The 20,669-nt window shown below is 41.6% G+C and overlaps 1 protein-coding gene across 1 annotated transcript in view; it reads right to left on the reverse strand.

Annotated features, from left to right (window-relative positions):
* SLC35F4 (solute carrier family 35 member F4) overlaps positions 1–20,032 on the reverse strand; it is a 283,515-nt gene extending 263,483 nt beyond the window's left edge. The window contains exon 1 of the mRNA XM_024118335.1: positions 19,930–20,032. Within this exon, the coding sequence (XP_023974103.1) occupies positions 19,930–20,032 (103 nt within the window). The remainder of the gene's footprint in view (positions 1–19,929) is intronic.
* Positions 20,033–20,669: the final 637 nt, after the last annotated feature.

Here is a 20,669-nt window from a genome sequence, read left to right on the forward strand (position 1 = left end):
GACAGTTTTTTAGAATAGTAACAATTTTTTTATTGAGGTGAAATTCATATAACATAAAATTCACCATTTTAACCATTTTAAAGTTTACAATTCAATGTCTCTTACTACATTCACAGCATGGCCCAGCACATCCTTCACTGAAACAATAAACATCTCTAGACAAGTGCTGGATTTTGGTTTTTGTCCACACAACTTGAAAACAGAAGTGAGGCAGCTTCTAATGAGCCTATTTCTGAAGATCATAATCATAGGAAAAATAAGATGCCATATTTTTAAAAGAAATATTAGGAAAATAAAAGAGCTATTATAACTTCAAATGAAACTTTAAGTGAAAAACTTAATAGAATAATTTGAAAATAGAGTTAAGAAAATATCCTACAATGTACAGCACACAGATAAAGAGATGGAAACCAGAAAAGAAAAGATTATAATCTGGGTACTTCATTCCGGCATAAGCCATTAATTCAGCCACCCCACCTCTCAACTTCCTGCTCGGAAAGAATAAATTTCCTCATTGCCTAAGCCAATATAAATTGACTTTTCTTTCCTTGCTGCTAAATTCATCCTGGGGAGAGGGGAGGAGCCAAGATGGTGGAGTAGGAGGACATGAAGTTTGTATCTCCTCACAACTAGGTCACCTAACAGGCACTGGTGGGGTACCTCGGACACCTAAAGGGACAGGAGGAATCCCCGTGTGACCAGGTAGGACTTGTGGGGGAAGGAGGGGGGAAGGAAAAGTGGAGGGAGGAGGGGACCAGCACCCCTGAGGGGTGGCTGGGGGAGAGGAGGGGTTTCCACGATCAGAGGGTCCCACCCACAGTGTGGGGATCAGTGAGGATGGGGAGAGACCTTCAGGGGATCAGGGGATCAGAGGGAATGCAGCTAGCATCTCCCCCAACTGCTCAGGCCCTGGTGAGCCTGCTGGGGTCCCAGGCCTAAACCTCAGCCCTCCAGGGTCCCCTCTGGCCGAGTAGGTCCTGGGAACATGGGAGTGAGGTGGGGGGAGGAAAAGTGAAGGCAGAACAGGACCAGAGCCTCTGAGGGGCAGTGGGGGGAGAAGAAAGGTTCCCACACTCGAGAGGCCCACCCATGGAGCAGGGGTTAGCAGGGACAGGGAGCGACCTTCGGGGGACCAGGAGATCAGAGGGGAATGCATCCAGTGTTTCCCCCACCCACTCAGGCCCCGGAAAGCCTGCTGGGTTCCTGGACGTGAACCCCCGCCCTCCAGGGCTCCCTCTGTCTGTGCTGAGCCTAGGCCCCACCTGGCCTAAGCCCTGCCCCTGCCTAAGCCCCACCCCCAAGGCCTTTTCCAGCCTTTTAAAAAAAATTTTATTTTATTTATTTTTTTATACAGCGGTTCTTATTAGTTATCCATTTTATACATATTGGTGTATATATGTCAATCACAATCTCCCAATTCATCCCACCACCACCCCCGCCACTTTCCCCCTTGGTGTCCATACATTTGTTCTCTGCATCTGTGTCTCAATTTCTGCCCTGCAAACTGGTTCATCTGTACCATTTTTCTAGGTTCCACATATATATATTAATATACGATATTTGTTCTTCTTTGACTTACTTCACTCTGTATAACAGTCTCTAGAACCATCTACGTCTCTACAAATGATTTAATTGATATTTACAGGACATTCCACCCAAAAGATGCAGAATACACTTTCTTCTCTAGTGCACAGAGAACATTCTCCAGGATAGATCACATCTTGGGTCAAAAATCAAGCCTTGGAAAATTTAAGAAAATTGAAATTGTATCAAGCGTCTTTTCCAACCATAACACTATGAGATTAGAAATCAATTACAGGGGAAAAAACTGTGAAAAACACAAACACATGGAGGCTAAACAATACACTACTAAATAACCAAGAGATCAATGAAGAAATCAAAGAGGAAATTTAAAAAATACCTAGAAACAAATGACAATGAAAACATGATGACCCAAAATCTATGGGACGCAGCAAAAGCAGTTCTAAGAGGGAAGTTCATAGCAATTCTATCTCACCTCAAAAAACAAGAAAAATCTCAAAAAAACAATGTAACCTTACACCTAAAGTAACTAGAAAAAGAAGAACATAAAAAAAAGTTAGTAGAAGGAAAGAAATCATAAAGATCAGAGCAGAAATAAATGAAATAGAAACAACCAAGACAATAGCAAAGATCAATAAAACTAAAAGATGGTTCTTTGAGAAGATAAACAAAATTGATAACCTTTAGCCAGACTCATCAAGAAAGAAAAGAGGATTCAAATCAATAAAATTATAAATGAAAAAGGAGAAATTACAACGAACACCACAGAAATACAAAGGATCGTAAGAGACTACTATGAGCAACTCTATGCCAATAAAATGGACAACCTGGAAGAAATGGACAAATTCTTAGAAAGGTACAATTTTCCAAGACTGAACCAGGAAGAATTAGAAAATATAAACAGACTAATCACAAGTAATGAAATTGAAACTGTAATTAAAAATCTTCCAGCAAATAAAAGTCCAGGACCAGATGGCTTCAAATGCGAATTCTCTCAAACATTTAGAGAAGAGCTAACACCTATCCTTCTCAAACTCTTCCAAAATATAGCAGAGGGAGGAACACTCCCAAACTTGTTCTACGAGGCCACCATCACCCTGATACCAATACCAGACAAAGATATCACAAAAAAAAGAAAATTACAGACCAATATCACTGATGAACATCAATGCAAAAATCCTCAACAAAATTCTAGCAAACAGAATCCAACAACACTTTAAAACAATCATATACCATGATCAAGTGGGATATATCCCAGGGATGCAAGGATTTTTCAATATATGCAAATCAATCAATCATTGTGATACACCATATTAAAAAATTAAAGAATTAAAACCATATTATCATCTCAATAGATGCAGAAAAAAAGCTTTTGACAAAATTCAGCGCCCATTTATGATAAAAAAACTCTCCAGAAAGTGGACATAGAGGGAAGCTACCTCAACATAATAAAGGTCATATATGACAAACCCACAGTGGAACATGATAGAAAGCTCACAGATACAAAGTGAGAGAGTGGCATGGACATATATACAATACCAAACATAAAACAGATAGCTAGTGGGAAGCAGCCGCATAGCACAGGGAGATCAGCTAGGTGGTTTGTGACCACCTAGAGGGGTGGGATAGGGAGGATGGGAGGGAGGGAGACGCAAGAGGGAAGAGATATGGGACCAAAAAACTACTAAAACTCATCAATCAATTTGCTAAAGTAGCAGGATACAAATTTAATGCACAGATATCTCTTGCATTCCTACACACTAACAATGAAAGACCAGAAGGAGAAGTTAAGGAAATAATCCCATTTACCATCACAACAAAAAGGATAAAATACCTAGGAATAAACCTACTTAAGGAGGCGAAAGACCTGTACTCAGAAAACTATAAAACACTAATGAAAGAAATCAAAGATGACTCAAACAGATGGAGAGATAGACCATGTTCTTAGATTGGGAGCATCAATACTGGGAAAATGACTATACTACCCAAAGCAATCTATAAATTCAATGCAATCCCTATTAAGTTACCAATGGTATTTTTCACAGACTTAGAACAAAAAATTTTACAATTTGTATGGAAACACAAAAGACCCCAAATAGCCAAAGCAATCTTGAGAAAGAAAAATGGAGCTGGAGGAATTAGGCTCCCCGACTTCAGACTATACTACAAAGCTACAATAATCAAGACAGTATGGTACTGGCACAAAAACAGAAATACAGATCAATGGAACATGATAGAAAGCTCACAGATACAAAGTGAGAGAGTGGCATGGACATATATACAATACCAAACATAAAACAGATAGCTAGTGGGAAGCAGCCGCATAGCACAGGGAGATCAGCTAGGTGGTTTGTGACCACCTAGAGGGGTGGGATAGGGAGGATGGGAGGGAGGGAGACGCAAGAGGGAAGAGATATGGGAACATATGTATATGTATAACTGATTCACTTTGTTATAAAGCAGAAACTAACACACCATTGTAAAGCAATTATACTCTAATAAAGATGTTTAAAAAAATTAAAAAGCTCACAGATAAACCCACGCACCTATGGTCACCTAATCTATGACAAAGGAGGCAAGAATATACGACATAGAAAAGACAGTCTCTTCAATAAGTGGTGCTGGAAAAACTGGACAGCTACATGTTAAAGAATGAAAGTAGAACACTCCCTAACACCATACACAAAAATAAACTCAAAATAGATTAAAGACCTAAATGTTAGACTGGACACTATAAAACTCTTAGAGGAAAACATAGGAAAAACACTCTTTGACAAAATCACAGCAAGATCTTTTTGACCCACCTCCTAGAGTAATAAAAATGAAAACAAAAATAGACAAATGGAACCTAATTAAACTTAAAATCTTCTGCACATCAAAGGAAACCATGAACAAGATGAAAAGATAACCCTCAGAATGGGAGAAACTATTTGCAAATGAAGCAACTGACAAAGGATTAATCTCCAAAATATACAAACCGTTCATGCAGCTCAATATCAAAAAAACAAACAACCCAATCAAAAAATGGGCAGATAGCTAGTGAGAAGCAGCCACATAACACAGGGAGATCAGCTCTGTGCTTTGTGACCACCTAGAGGGGTGGGGTAGGGAGGGTGGGAGGGAGACGCAAGACGGAGGAGATACGGGGATATATGTATATGTATAGCTGATTCACTTTGTTATAAAGCAGAAACTAACAGAACATTGTAAAGCAATTATACTCCAATAAAGATGTTAGAAAAAAAAAGTGGGCAGAAGGTCTAAATAGACATTTCTCCAAAGAAGACATACAGATGGGCAAGAGGCACATGAAAAGATGCTCAACACCACTAATTATTAGAGAAATGCAAATCAAAACTACCATGGAGTATCACCTCACTCTGGTCAGAATTGCCATCATCAGAAAATCTACAAACAATAAATGCTGGAGAGGGTATGGAGAAAAGGGAACCCTCTTGCACTGTTGGTGGGAATGTAAATTGATAGAGCCACTGTGGAGAACAGTACGGAGCTTCCTTAAAAATACTAAAAATAGAACTACCATATGACCCAGCAATCCCACTACTGGGTATATACCCTGAGAAAACCATAGTTCAAAAAGATGCATGCACCCCAATGTTCATTGCAGCACTATTTACAATAGCCAGGACATAGAAGCAACCTAGAAGTCCATCAACAGATGAATGGATAAAGAAGATGTGGTACATATATACCATGGAATATTACTCAGTCATAAAAAGGAATGAAACTGTGACATTTGCAGAGACGTAGATGGACCTAGAGACTGTCATAAAAAGTGAAGTAAGTCAGAAAGAGAAATACAAATATCATATATTAATGCATATATTTGGAATCTAGAAAAATGGTACAGGTGAACCTATTTGCAGGGCAGGAATAGAGACACAGATGTAGAGAACAGACATGTGGACACAGAGGGGGAAGTGGAGGGTGGGACAAACAGGAGATTAGGATTGACATATATACAGTACTATGCGTAAAGTATCAATAGATAGCTGGTGGGAACCTGCTATATAGAACAGGGAGCTCAGCTCAGTGCTCTGTGATGACCTAGAGGGGTGGGACTTGGGGGGGGAGAGTGGGAGGGAGGTCCAAGAGGGAGCAGATATATGTATACATATAGCTGATTCACTTCGTTGCACAGCAGAAACTAACACAACATTGTAAAGCAACTATACTCAAATAAATAAATAATATTTTAAAATTCATCCTGGGGAGACCTTGGGAACCAGTCTGCCCTGGAAAAGGATAAACTAGTTTGTGGTCTGCATCAGGGGATAAAAATGGGAGCAGTGCCTTTATCAAATAAAGTCCTCTCAAAACTTGCTCTTTTGCCATAATTTTGGTGCAAACATTGGAGATACTAGCAGCTATGCTATTTCCCTTTAGCAAATGACTGCGTATCTCACAATGCTCCCAACTCCTGATTTTCTATTATATGTATATGAGTGTCACCTAAGGAGAACACCTATTCTGTGAGCTTTTTTGGAAACATGAAAGTTTGTAATGTCAAACAAACTGCACATGGAGAGGGAAGTAGGTTGTACTGCTTTGGTGATGAGAGTAGCTTTGCATATCAGTGTAACTTGCTGCATGTAGTAACCTAAAATATTGCCAATGATCCAACAAGAAACCTTTTCTATTACATTGAAAGTCAATTCCATCAGAGCCAGTGAAGAGAATGTGGACTTCTCTTTGACTACTCTGAAGCTAATATCTTTTCAGAAACCTTGACTTGAAATCTTTGAAGGACATTTGTATCACCTTGAGGAAAAAAATGTGAAGCCCATCCTTAGTTGTTCAATAAGGAGAACTTCATTCTTCACTTTGCTTACTTCATGGATATGAACATGATATAATTTTTTGGGACTTCCCTGGTGGTCTAGTGGTTAACACTCTGCGCTTCCTCTGCAGGGGGTGCGGGTTCGACCCCTGGTCGGGGAACTGAGATCCCGCATGCTGTGCGGCCAAAAGTGATACAATTTTTCATTGAAAGCCTTAAAGTCATTATTATAATGCAGCTGAAAACCACAAGGTCTTTTGGAAACAGAGGTCCTCAGGAAAATAAGGATACAGAGTGATATGTCATAAAATGTCTGTGCAGACAAACAATCTGGAAGTACCTAGATACACTACAAGATATATTTGAAGACTAATTCTGCTTAGACAAACTTAAAATGAAATATGGATTCATCATTCTTTTTTTGCTGACAAAGACAGCATGGATGATGCAGATCTTGCCTCAAAGATGACCTCAGTGACTTGAGTACAAATAAAATGATGTGACATTAATTCAACTTGAAGAGTCTTCAAGAAGTTTCTTGATACAAATCCACCTTTCCCTGCCAAATAAGCTATGGGGTCTCTAATTTCATTTGCTACCTCATATCCTTGTAAGTCAGAGTTTTTAGAAAGTGTTAATATTTTAATCAAGTTGCAGTAAACTGAATATCAAAGATGAGCTGCATATTCTCATGCCTAAGACCACCCCAAATTTTCAGCTTCTTATTCAATCCAAACTATGAGAGCTTTCTCACTAAAATTCACTTTTGAAAATTGAATAAAACTGAAATTCAGTTTTCATTTTAGTTAACAAATTTTAATTATTTCAATTTTTCCAGATATTACCATCAAATTTCACACACATTCTCATAAAATAGAAAAACAGGTATGACTCATTGGAATTATCACTTGTATAGCGTGTTCCTATGAAATAATAAATTTCCAGTATAATAAAATGAACTGCATGAAAATATTTGGTGTATATGTACATGGGGGGAGTAATTTATAGTTTTATTTAGATTTTCAAAAATGTCTATGTTCCCCCAAAATGTTAAAAAGCAGAAAAATTAAAAACAACTGTTCTACACTATGGAACAGTCCTCTAAAATAGTATGTAATTACCATGTCAAGTCACAGGTCATTTCTAACATGAATTTAATCCAATGTTACCTTGAAAACTAGTAATTAAAATTTCAAATGTGATCTGACCCAAGCGCTAAAAAAATGGCCAGGAAGTTCCTATAGAATTGAAATTATCTTTTCAAGTTCAGTTCATTAAAAGCCTACTTAAGAAACATGACAACTAAGTGCAATAGAGTACACTGGTTTGGATCCTGGAACAGCAGGAGAACCTTAAAGGGAAAACTGGTGAAGTCCAAATAAAGCCTAGAGTTTAATTAATGGTAATGTACCAATAGTGGTTTCTTAGTTCTGACAAATACACATTGGTAATATAAAATAATAATAATAGGGGAAACTGGGTGAGGGGTGCACAGAAACATTGTGAATTATCTTTGCAGCTTTCCTGTAAGTCTAAAATCATTCCAAATAAAATGTTGGGTTTTTTTAAAGTCTACTCTAAATTTTTAACAAGATTTAATCACTCAGCAAATATTTATAGAGTGTTCAGGTACTGTTCTGTGTGCTGGGTACATAGTGTTGAACAAAACAGATCCATCCCTTCCCTTACGGAGCTAAGAGAGTAGCAGGCAGGAAAGACATTGATCAGTCACAAGAATCAACATAAATTGTAATCACAGTTTGCAGTAAGTGCTATAAAGGAAAAGTCCATGAGAAGAGAGAGGTGCAAAGCTGGAAGCCTGAGGCAGTGGCACTTAATATGAGACTTGAGGGCTGGTGAGGAGCCAGCCAGGTGACAGCACCAGGAAGAGAGAAGAGCTTGTTCCTCAGCCTGGAGGAAGGAAAGGACCTGGAGAATGTGCCAGCATGACCAGAGCATCATGTGGGCATGCAAGAGTGGTGCCATCAGAAGAATCCAACCACGTAGGACGATGTAGGCTAGGTTTAGGCTTTTATAGTTTTCCAAAGAAATATGAGAAGCCATTGAAGACTTTAACCAGAGGAACGGCATGATCCAATTAATGTTTCTAAAATATCACAATGACTGCTCTGTGGATGTAGACTAGAAAGGAGAAAGACAAGAAGCTCCCACTTGAGGCACTCACAATTTTTTTTAATTAAGGAGAAATAAAAAGTTCTCAACTTCTAAATATATTTGTTCTAAAATGTCCCTGAGAAATAATAATTCATTTTAGATGTATATATTGCTTCTTTAGCATCTGCCACCTTTACTCCAGCAGGGAAGATGGTGCTCCAAATGGTTCCCGGCTCATTCGATCTGGATCTTTCCTCTAGAATGCCAATGTAAAACATGGGTGTGAACAAAAATGCAAGATAGATACCAAAGTCACATGACTTGGAGTAAGGCATCAGCAGCAAAAAACGTGCAGGCTCTACCACCCTTAGGAATCTTAGCTTCACAAGAGATAAAGAATTCTTAGTATGTCTGGTTTTCAGAACCATAAAACCATTATTGACCCTCAGTAGTGCCATCCTGGCATTAGCCCAGAACTAAATATAGAAAATCCCAGACTGCAGAATAGTGTAATTTTCAATCCCTGTTTAAAGTATACAATGTTAAATGTCACCCTCAGTTACTATACCTTGAGTCTGAAGGAACTGGTGTGTTGCCCTATCTGACCTAGAAAAAGAAATACGTCTTCCAATTTTGATGTAACCAGCAGAACTTCAGTAAAATTTAATAAGCAGTCTGCAGTGCTCAGTTGAGTATTTTTAAACAGAACTCCCTAGGGACTTACACTCTAAACAAACACTTGGATTGTCTCAGTTTAGGAATACACTATCTATAACCTCACTAAATATTATGTAGGTACATTATAAGGACTATCAGACCAGAAGAAAGATTGGATCTTCATTGAAGCCTATGATTTAATATGAAAAACTTTTTATGCAAAGCTCAGTGAACCAAACAGCTATTGACTGTCCAGCCAATTGCTCCTTTTCTCTGGAAACTCCCTCTTGACCTACTGTCAGTAGGGTTACAGGAGAAAGCCTCTGGCAGCCGTGATGGCATAACTTGACCCTGCCCCAGACCACCACAGTCAATAGGATCAAGAGTGACCACTTGACACAAATTGGGCCAAAGAGTCCCTTTCCCTGGGAATCTGGATTTAGAAGAGATTCTTGCTCAATCTGTCTGCTCTCTTGAATAGAGGACATATAAACATTGGAACTGCTTGCAGAGGCTATTTTCAACCATTTGGACAAGGAATAGAGAAAGCCAGTCTGCAGCAAGAGACAAGAATGGAGAACATATGCCAGAAAAAAAAAGAGATGAAAGGCAGAGAAAGAGGGCTTCCTATTTTCCCTACAACAGTCCGGGACCTGACGCTTATCCCACCTAACCCCTGACCTTAAAATCCATGGAAGACTCACAGTATCGTTTCAATCATTTCCATTTTTGCTTAAGCCAGTTCAAGTGGAATCCTGTGGTGAGAAACCAAACAAGCCCTCACTAACACTCCAGGTCTCTACATTTGATTTAGTCTCAGAGAACTGAGAACCAGCTTGCCCAAATTCTTTAAGCCAAGATCTCTGAAAGAGAATCTAATTCCAGGCTCTGCAAGCAGACAAATGCAACAAAATGAAAAATGCTTATCCTAAAATGTCAAATGGGAAAGAAGCTGGGCACAAAATTGTATACATCAGAATTATGACTACACTATAGTTTATATTTGTCAATAAATCAAGAAGTGAAGCCCTATATGCATTACGAAGATTGGAAGGAAATTAACCAAAATAACGGTAGTCACGTTACAGTGACAGGATTATTTTCCTTTTTCCTTATATTATTCTGTGTCTTTAAGTAGTTAAATACTTCATAACATAACAGAATTATAACTTCGAAGACTATGTAAATGTGTTTATATCATAATGACGTATTTTTAAAAGTATAACTTAAAATATCCTATCTATAATGTTTGCCACTAAATAGACCAAAAAGCAACTGCCCCTTTAAGACTCCACATGTAATGGGGCACAGGAAATCACAGGAGTTTAAGGATTTAACTATAACTAGGAAATAAAAGGCTATTCTTTTTTTGTTTTTTTTTTGTTTTTTTTTTTGCGGTACGCGGGCCTCTCACTGTTGTGGCCTCTCCCGTTGCGGAGCACAGGCTCCGGACGCGCAGGCTCAGTAGTTGTGGCTCACGGGCCCAGCTGCTCCGCACCATGTGGGATCTTCCCGGACCGGGGCACGAACCCTTGTCCCCTGCATCGGCAGGCGGACTCTCAACCACTGAGCCACAAGGGAAGCCCAAAAGGCTATTCACTTTTGAAAAAATAAAAATAAAAAGACTCCACATGTAAAAAGGAACAATGAAACTTCTAGCAGACTAGTCCCCAATTAATCATCAGCCTTTGCTTCTTCTCCACCTATTTGCCCTCCCAATCCTGTATAACCCCACCTGATCCCATGCTACTCATCTTCAGCTGGGATTTCACCCTTCCCCTCCCCCACTCTCTCCCCCAATTTGTCCACACCCCTCCCCCAACTCCTGCGCTTCTCTCTACTTTGATGTCTGGGTATCTGCATCTCCAGACATGCAGACCCATCCTGTCACCCATGAGCCCTAGATTTGTCTCCTCTATTTTGGATCAGCCCATTGGGAATAATCTCATCACAAATGGCTCCAGCCCATTTTAAACTATCCCCAGGGGCGATCCAGGTAAGCCAGAAAGTGGTAGGAAGTAGAAGGCAACTTTCAAAAATAAAAACCATTGCAGACTTGGATAATTTGTAAATTATCTTTAACAGTGCTGTAACACAATTTTCAATAACAATTCAGAGTACAACATTGGATAGGAAAAAAATGTAAGTGGTAAACCATTTACTTACAAGAAAAAAATGAGCAAGCCTTTTTGAAATCATGAAGCCAATTCAACTGGTTTCCTCCATGATCACAACAGCTTCCATACACTGAACCGCGCATTGTGTCAGGCATTTTATATACGTTATCTTATATAACCGTCCCAATGACCTGTGATGCAACTATTACTATTTCCATTTTACAGGAACAAAACTGTTGATCTGAGAGGTTAAGTTACTTATGCAAGTTTAAAAGTCTAGCAAGTAGCAGAGCAGGGTCTTGTGGTCTTTGCATTAGACCTTATGGCCTCAAACAGGTCTTAGACGGGTTTTCTAAAGAAAGTTTATCTGACATTTAATGTTAAACCCATGTGTTAGCTATTAGTAGCAGTAGTATTTTACAATACAAATATCAAGTTTATATGTAAATTTATATTTTAAATGAAAAATACATATCAGAATAAACATTGTAGAAACTACCACATTATGCAACATCAATAACATATACAATGATATTCAGTATCAATGTAGACCTTACAAGTTATAGTTTAAAACTATGTTACAAAGACTTCTTACTACGTATCAATGGTAATTATTTATAACTGTTTATAAAACGCTACCTGTCATATACAAAGAAGTATAAAGCTTATTATCAAGGTATAAAAAGACTATGAACTGGGAGAAATATTTATTGCACTCATTTCACTAGTATGAGACAATTTTATAACTTAATGCCAGTTAGAGTGCTGAAGTGTTATATTAATATTGTACCATGAACACCAATATTAACCACTTCACAAGGGGGGAGGGACCACACTTTATTTCTTAGAATTCTAATAACTTTATACTATTTTATATTTTAAAAATTGCCTTTTCCCCATTCAAGTACAGAAAAGGTTATAAAGGCAATAAGGACACAAATGCAGAAGTTACAAAGGTAAAGTGATCATAAAATACCATTTGGTTTATTCTCATTCTCTGAATAGGCACATCTGTTTAATTCATTCACAGCTGGTGACTTTTTTCTTTCCCTCCAATCACTACCACCATGTACACTTTTTCTGTGTGGAAATAATTAACTCTCCAATTTCTTCCACAGAAACTATAATCATTCATTCATTAGTACAATAAACTTCATTGAGCAGCCAGAATGTACTCCAGTACACTTTCACTTTGCCTAAGATAAAAATAAATAAAGATAAGTCCCTTCCCTCCCCAAGCTCCGTGGGTGAAACAGTCTTGGGAAAAGTAAACAGCCCAAAATAGTGTGCTAAATGCTGGAGCAGAGGTGAGTACACAGTATTACAGGAGCACAGAGGGAGGATTATCCCAGCCTGGGGCAATCAGGAAGCTTTACAGAGGACAGCGCATTTGAACTTGGCCTTTAAAGATAAATAGGAGCTTTCCAAAGAGTGAAGAAGGACACATGGGGAGAGGAAGCCATTCAGGCCATGGTGTAAGAAGGCACTGAGGACCTGAAGAACATGGGGACAAGAATGTTATTAAAACGATGAGCAGATTGATGAGACTATGATCAGGGTTTGTGGAGGCTATGTGAGACATGAAATTAAAAAGAAAAACTGGATGAAAAATTCAACAATGTAAGTAGAGTAAGGTGTTTAAATATATGGAAGATTTTGCATACATTAAATTTCAGTTATTAAAATACATAGACCATGAGAGAAATGTTCAGTACAAAATAAACAGCACTTGCATGGGTCTATGGATATAAAATAGACTGCAAGGGTAGTGTTAGCCAAAATGTTAACACTAATCACCTCTGGCTGGTAGAATTATAAGTAATTTTGTTTTTAATCTCTCTTTGCTTCTCTGCCTTCCAGATTTCCTGCATTAAGCATGCATTACTTTGGCAATTAGAGGGGAAAACATGTGCTAAAATAGAACAATGTAAGCTGGGCTCAGATTGTGGCATGCTAAGGAATTTGGACTTTATTCCACAGAAAATGAAGATTTATTCCTGGCATTTGATCAGGGATATGAGAGGAAGATCTGCCTTTTAAGGAACTGAATGTTCTTAAGGTGTGCATACTGGATTAAAAAGATTTGAGATTGGGTGAAAGATACAATGGATATGGACATATATACACTACCAAGTGTAAAATAGACAGCTAGTGGGAAGCAGCCTCATAGCACAGGGAGATCAGCTCGGTGCTTTGTGACCACCTAGAGGGGTGGGATAGGGAGGGTGGGAGGGAGACACAAGAGGGAGGGGACCTGCGGATATATGTATACATATAGTTGATTCACTTTGTTATACAGCAGAAACTAACACAACATTGTAAAGCAATTATACTCCAATAAAGATTAAAAAAAAAGATACAATGGATAGAACTAAGGCAGTGATAATAGGGATGGAAAGCACATATGTGAGGTAAAATAAATAGGACTTGTTAACTGAATATAGGAGACGGGGGAAGGGCAGAGTTTGAGGATAACTCCAGGTTTCTGAGCAATTGGCTAGATACAGATATTGGAAGCTAAAAAGCATAATAAGAAGGAAAAGGCATATTTTAAGGACAGAATGATGAATTTAGTTTTATGTGTGACATGCCAGGGGGACATTCAGGTAAGAATTCTAGTAGAAAGTTGAAATATGGGTCTGGACTCAGAAAAAGTGGACCTAGAAATACAGACACATAGAAGATGGTGAAGCCATGAAACTGAATGTACTTGCTCGGGGAAAATAAAGTGAGAGGAGACAGCTGAGTCTGGAACCTTGGGAAGTGCTAAGTCACAGCAATAGTTGGAGAATTGAGAGAGCCAGATGAGCCAGAAGTTGGTAGAATTCTTTTTGGAAACGGGATACGGTCAGAGCTGGGATCAGAGCAAGGACAAGAAGTTTTACTATAAATTTGCAGCTACCGATAGAAAACAACCACAGAACCTGGTCACTGGCGGAGTATAAAAAAAACAGAAGGCCAACAGCACAAAAGGCATAGAACAAAGAGAGGGAACTGGCCACCATCTGAGATGGAAGGCGGGGTGAGGAGAGGTGAAGTAAACATACTAGAGTTTACTGAGTGAGGTTTCTCCATGGAGGGTGGGGCTTTTTTGAAAGCTGTCAAAGCAACCTACTGCATGCTGTCCTAAGACAGTGACTTCTACCCTTTTTCTTTTTCTTTTCTTTTATTTATTTATTATTTTTTTTTTTTACAAACAAGGAAACTGATGGCCACAGAGAGATGTCTCAGGTCTCAGAGCCAAGTTGCTGGCAGGTTTAACTAGAATCAATTTCCAAACCCCTAGAGTTTAATTCACTACACATCAATATACTGCCTCCTTATACAGACACAAAAAGAAGGCTCACCCCAAAAATATTGATAATGGAATACAGTAAAATATAAATGGATTTATCCTTTAACTTGACTTATGGAATGAATGACTTCTTATAGTAATACAACCCTCTTTGATCATCACCTCTTATCTCCCAGCTAACCATCCACTAGCCTTTGATCACACTGAGATTTCCAATCCATTGATCCTACCAACTTTTCACTCTCCCTAATCATCTCGATTTTCTCTCTTCTCTATTCACCAGCTTTAAATGCTATGGTCATTCACTACAATACCTTCCTTGCATACATTCACAACTCCCTTGCCGCTATTATTACACCCACTGGATAATCTGAAACTCTGGTTAAATCCTTCTCTTCACTCGCTCCACGCCACCACTGTGTCAATGAACATAATAACCTACTGACTGGTCTCGCTTCAAATTTTTGACCAGAAACTAAACGTGCCCTTTAAGGCAGCCAGACAACTTTACTGTACTTCCTCAGTCCGTTTACTCTCCCCATAGAACAATTCACACCTTCTCTTTCCTCCAACCTCTACCACCTCCTCCTTTATCCTCACTCTCAGTTGATGACCTTGCTTCCTATTTGGAGAAAATGAAAGCGACAGAAGAGAATCTCACCAGACTCCCACCATCTCAGTTATCCTCCTTCCAGACCCTTCATCCATACCCTCTGCCCTATATCCATGTTCCTAACTAAAGCAATGTCCCTTCCTTTGTGCACTAGTTTTGGTACACTGTCTCTCCAGCACCACTGATTTTTCTTTCTCTATTGAATCATTCTCATGATCATGCAAACATCCTGAAATTGCCTCCCATCTTACAAAAAAAAAAAAAAAACTTTCTTAACCCCACTACTCCCATTTCCTCTGCTTCCCTTTGCACAAAAATCATGGAAGAATTGTCTATACTCACATTTCCAATTCCTCCCTCTAATTCTTGCTTAAGCACATTCTAATCCACCTTCTGCCACCTTACGTGTTCCTGTCAATGTAGCCAGTGATGTCCAGTTGCCAAATTCATGGTCAGTTATCAGTTTTTATGTTCTAGACCTTTCAGCAGCATTGGACTCGGCTAATCTCCTCCCTCTGAAACTCTTCACTGGTTTCTAGGGTATCACATGCCCCTCTTCTTCTCACCCTCTCAATGTCTCAGTGCCCCAGAGTCAGTCCTTGCCCCTCTTCTCTTCTCTATATATGTTGACTTCTTGGAGATCTCTTTAGTCTTAGACTATAAATAACCATCCAAATGCTGGAAAATCCCTAATTTATATCTCCAGTCAGGCATCTCCTCTGAACTCCAGGATTATTCTACGCCTCCAATTACATTTAAACTTTCCAAAATGTTCTCCTTACCCCTTGACCCCCTAAACTTCTCTGCCTTGAAACTTGCCACACTTTAGCCATTGGCAACTCAAACTTGGTCAAACTAGAAAAGGTGGAATCATTTTTTTACTCCTCTCTTTCTTGTATATACCATATCCAACCATCAGGAAACCCTATTCAGATATATAGAGAATTTCAAGTATATAGAGAATCTAATTTCAAATATATAGAGACTCTGACCACCTCTCACCTCTGCTACTGCTACGCCTCTGGTTCAGGCCACCATCATCTCCCGCCTTGGTTATTACAGTGACATACTAACTAGTCTCTCTGCTTCCACCTCTGCCCCAATAGAGCAGTCAAGTTGATCCTTTTGAAATATAAGTCAAGTCACATCACTCCTCTGTCAAAACCCTGCAAAGGCTCCCAATTTCATTGAGTACAAGCCAAAGGGCTTACAATGGCCGGTAAGGTCCTACTTCATGTGAGCCCCTGTATCCATAGTGTCCTCATCTCCAACAACTCGCCCAATTATTTACCCCACTTCAGCCATGCAGGCCTCCCCACTCCTTCTCTAGCAGGCCCGGCATGCCCCACCTCAGAGCTTTGCGTGGGCTGTTCCCTTTGCCTGGAACGACTTCCTCCCAATGTCTACACAGCAAACTCCCTCACATCCTTCAGGTCTTTGCTCAGTTGTGACCTCCTCAGTGAGGCCTTCCCTGGCCACCCTATTTAAAATTTCCACAATTGCTACCCCCTCAGACCTTTTTAGCCTTTTAACTCTTGTTGATATTTTTGTTGAGCAGCTATCACCTTGAAATACAATACTTTATGTATTTATTTATTATTGTCTGTCTCTTCCCACTAGAACTTAAGCTCTAAAAACGAAAATACTTTTGTCTGTTTTGTTCACTGATGTATTCCCGGCACATAGGAGGTGCTCAATTAGCACCTGTTGAATGAGTGAATCTATTTCCCCTACCAGACCATAAGTAACTGGAGGTTAGACTAATGCTTTAATCATCTCTGTACCCATCTATCTATCTAAATTTATAGATATAGAGATGATTGTATATATATATATTATATATATATCTTTTATATATAATGCATATATATCTTTTATACATGTTTATATATCTTATGTATACAATGTATATTATATATGTATGCACCTTTTACATACATAATATATGTACACATACATTTCTTTTTGCATCAGCCTGACTACTAGAATTTGTTCTGAGCCAGATACTCATATTCCTGATTGGCAGGGGTGGCAGCAGGACGCATTACCATGAGGTTGATCATTAATGCATATTGTCAGAGATGAGTCCCCACCTGCCTCTAGAAAAGTAAATGGCAGGGGGCCTCCCTGGTGGCGCAGTGGTTGGGAATCCGCCTGCCAATGCAGGGGACACGGGTTCGAGCCCTGGTTCGGGAGGATCCCACATGCTGCGGAGCAGCTGGGCCCGTGCGCCACAACTGCTGAGCCTGCCCTCTAGAGCCTGCGCACCTAGAGCCGGTGCTCCAAGACGAGAGAGGCCACCGCAATGAGAGGCCCGTGCACGGCAATGAAGAGTAGCCCCCACTCACTGCAACTAAAAAGAAAGCCCACGCGCAGCAACGAGGACCCAACGCAGCCCAAAAATAAAAAATAAAAATGAATGTCATTCTTTAACACATTATCTGTGAATAAAATGTTTTTTTTTTAAAAAGAAAAGTAAATGGCATTGATATCAAGAGAGGTCTCAAACATGACCATCAGAAAATGGGAAAGCCACCTTGCCTTCACATATTACATATTCCTCACCACAGCCTTTTCCTGAATATGTCTTTCCAGACTTCCCCCAAGCTGTTGCTCATTCCCGGTAACAGCTAAATCAATTGACCGTATTGTACTGGTTTGCTTCAATGTGTTTGTTTACTAGTTGAAGCCTGCATTAAGGGCAGGATTATTTCATGGTGCTCAGCTGCCTGGCCCTCTTCCAGCTCTCTCTCCTCCTAGCCTCTCACCCTGCAAAATGGCAATCTCTTTCTACCTCTGAAAGCTTAAACATCCTGAAAGGTATTTGACTATCACATAATTCTCTGTCCTTGTGAGATTCTCTACCTTCACTGTTTGAATTCTGTGGCCCGAAGTTAGCTAAGAGCCCATCACAAATAACTATGCCAAATGCATCTTTATCCCTTTTAGCTTCAGTTACTGTCTTAACCTGTGCTCTTCCCTCTTTTTGTCCAGTTATTGTATGGCAAATGAAACGTGTGCAGCTGTTTCAGCAAATATGAAAAGATAATATGAACATGTCTCTAAAATGTCACTTTTCCAGTATTCTTATTGGTTTGTTCTTTATTAACCAAAGTTCCATTGTTATAAAATCTATAATAATATGCTACCCTGGGTCTTGTAATCTCACAGACAGCATCTACATTTTCTAAGCAACCAAAATCCCCTGGTTCCTAATTAAAATATTCAAAGGTGAAATCTAAGTAACCTCTACGTGGTATACTGGTGCCTTCGCTTAAGTTTCTAGGGTTAAAAACAAAAAGCCTTTGCCAATAGGAAAAAAGGAAGTTTTGAGTCTATAGTACAAAGACTTCAAACCACATTCCACAGCATGTTATTTTCTTTCTAGAAAATTCTAACACTATATAATTACTTTTGTATGGAAAATGAATAATGTAATCTTCTAATGCTAAAAACAGCTAGACAGAAACCATCCAAATCAAATGGGCCTTGCCTGAAGCCAAATGAAATATTAAACTAGAAAATATCTGTGTGAGGACAGCCCATGGAAGAAAGCTCAATAGAGATGGAGCATAGCCGGGGGGAGGGGGGTGAGAGGCGGGGGGGGGGAGGAGTTACAAGAAAAAAGGTGGTTTTCCCTCTATGTGTTAGGGTTTACTCGTTTCAGAGAAACTGTAACATTGATTGTACCGCAAATGTCTCAGAAAAATACCAATCAGAAATGCATCTAGGAGCTTCCAAGGCTTCCGGTTGAAAATAACAGCAAAAACATCAATGAAGCTCCATCTATGGCGACAGAAATGCTTTGATAGAGAAAAAGCGAAATCCCACCTGCATGGGAATTAAGCCGCAGCTACTCCCCCAATTCAGAGTAAAACGAGCTTCGCTTGGGTCGCCGGCAGAACGAATCCCAGCAAATGGAGCCAGTGGGTTCGTGTGTTGGGAGAGAGGGACAGAGTAGAGCGCACCTCACCTCCCTCCCCGCAAAACTGCTCCAGAAACGTGAAAGCGTCCGCACCGCATGACCTCGCTTAGCCGGAAGAAAGGCGGACCGCACAGAGCGGCCCGCTCCGGCTCGGCGGTAGCCGCGACGTGCGGCGGGCAGCTGGGTGGGGGGTGGGGGGGTGGGGGGGTGGCCCGGTCGCGCCTCCCCCTCTCACCCACCCCAGCCCCCAGTCCTTCCACGGGTCTCTGGCTCCAAGCTCCCGGACTCGGAGCCCTGGCCAGGTTCCTTCTCTGCCCGAGGTGGACAGCCTCCCGGAAACATTTTAACAAGAGTAATTCCCGCGCTGGCAACGTCTCAACAGCCTGGAGTGAACAGTCTGACCCGTCGGCTTCGGGACCCACGTCTGGGTCGGCCCCCGCCTCCAGCTCCACCCCCGAGCCTCCCCAGCGCACAGCCCGCAGCCTGGCACCCAGTAGGGACTTTGGGGCAGTGCAGCCCCAAGGGCTGAGTTTCGCTAAGTAAACGGCCACGTTAGCCTGCTCGGTCGTGAATAAGCCTGGGGTGAGCCGGCCGACGTCCGTCAGGAGCGCTCACCCGGTCCCCTCTGCGCTTCTGCCCCCAAGGCTACCACTATTTCCAAACTCCGAGGCGCCAACAGTCCGGACACCCGTTCTCTCTCACGGCTCAGCACCGAGGACAGCGAACACACTTTTAGCCCCGGTAGCCCCACTGCCAGGAGACTGGCTTTAGCCACGCCAGCAGGGCTGCAGGTGTCCGGACGGCGCGCCCTCCCGCATCCCACCCCTCCGGCGCCTGGAGCAAGACAGCCCCGCGGCATCTTACTTTTCTGACTGGAGTAACCCGGGTAATAGCCATAGTAGCCGGTGATCCGCAGGATCCGGTCCTCGATGGTGGCCACCCCGTTGGGGGCCGCCTTGACATCCATAGAGAGCACGGGGCGGCGGCCCCGGGCGCGGCGGGTCGGAGAGCGCAGCGCGGGGCCCGGGAGCTAGTGCAGGTGCCGCCGCCGGTGCTGATGTCGCAGCTCGTGCTCCCGCGCCCAGGCTCTGACTCCGCCGCCCGGCGCAGCACCGGCGCCGCATCACAGCGGCGGCGGCAGAGCGGCCCCCACTAGGGCCGGCCTCTCCGTCAGCCTGGCAGGTCTCCCGCCCGCCACCCCGCGCACGGCTGCCCGAACAGCGCCCCCTCACCTCCGACACCCACCGCTGCCCGGGGCGGCCCCACCTGCGCGGACTCTCATCATTAACCCTGTTGACCCCTTCCCGGAAGACTAAATATCCCCCAACCCCACCTGCCAGAAGGGACGCTTGGTCCAGGGCGTGGAAGGAGAGGAGAAGGTGAGATGGTGGCCAGGGCTCAGGAAGGAGGGCCGGGGATGGGAGAGACCCAAGCGGAACCAAGGGCTGTTAATGTGAGAGGTGCACGCTGTCGCTCGGGGAGATGACACCTTGGGGTGCCCCCAGGGCTTCGTCTACGCTTGGCGTCTGCACCACCAGGGGTCTGCTTATCTGCAAGCGTTCCTTGGAGTTAATCAGTTCTCTCCACTTGCCTAGACGACGGGG

Source organism: Physeter macrocephalus, chromosome 11 (genome assembly GCF_002837175.3).
Source record: "Physeter macrocephalus isolate SW-GA chromosome 11, ASM283717v5, whole genome shotgun sequence".
NCBI classification, from domain to species: domain Eukaryota; kingdom Metazoa; phylum Chordata; class Mammalia; order Artiodactyla; family Physeteridae; genus Physeter; species Physeter macrocephalus.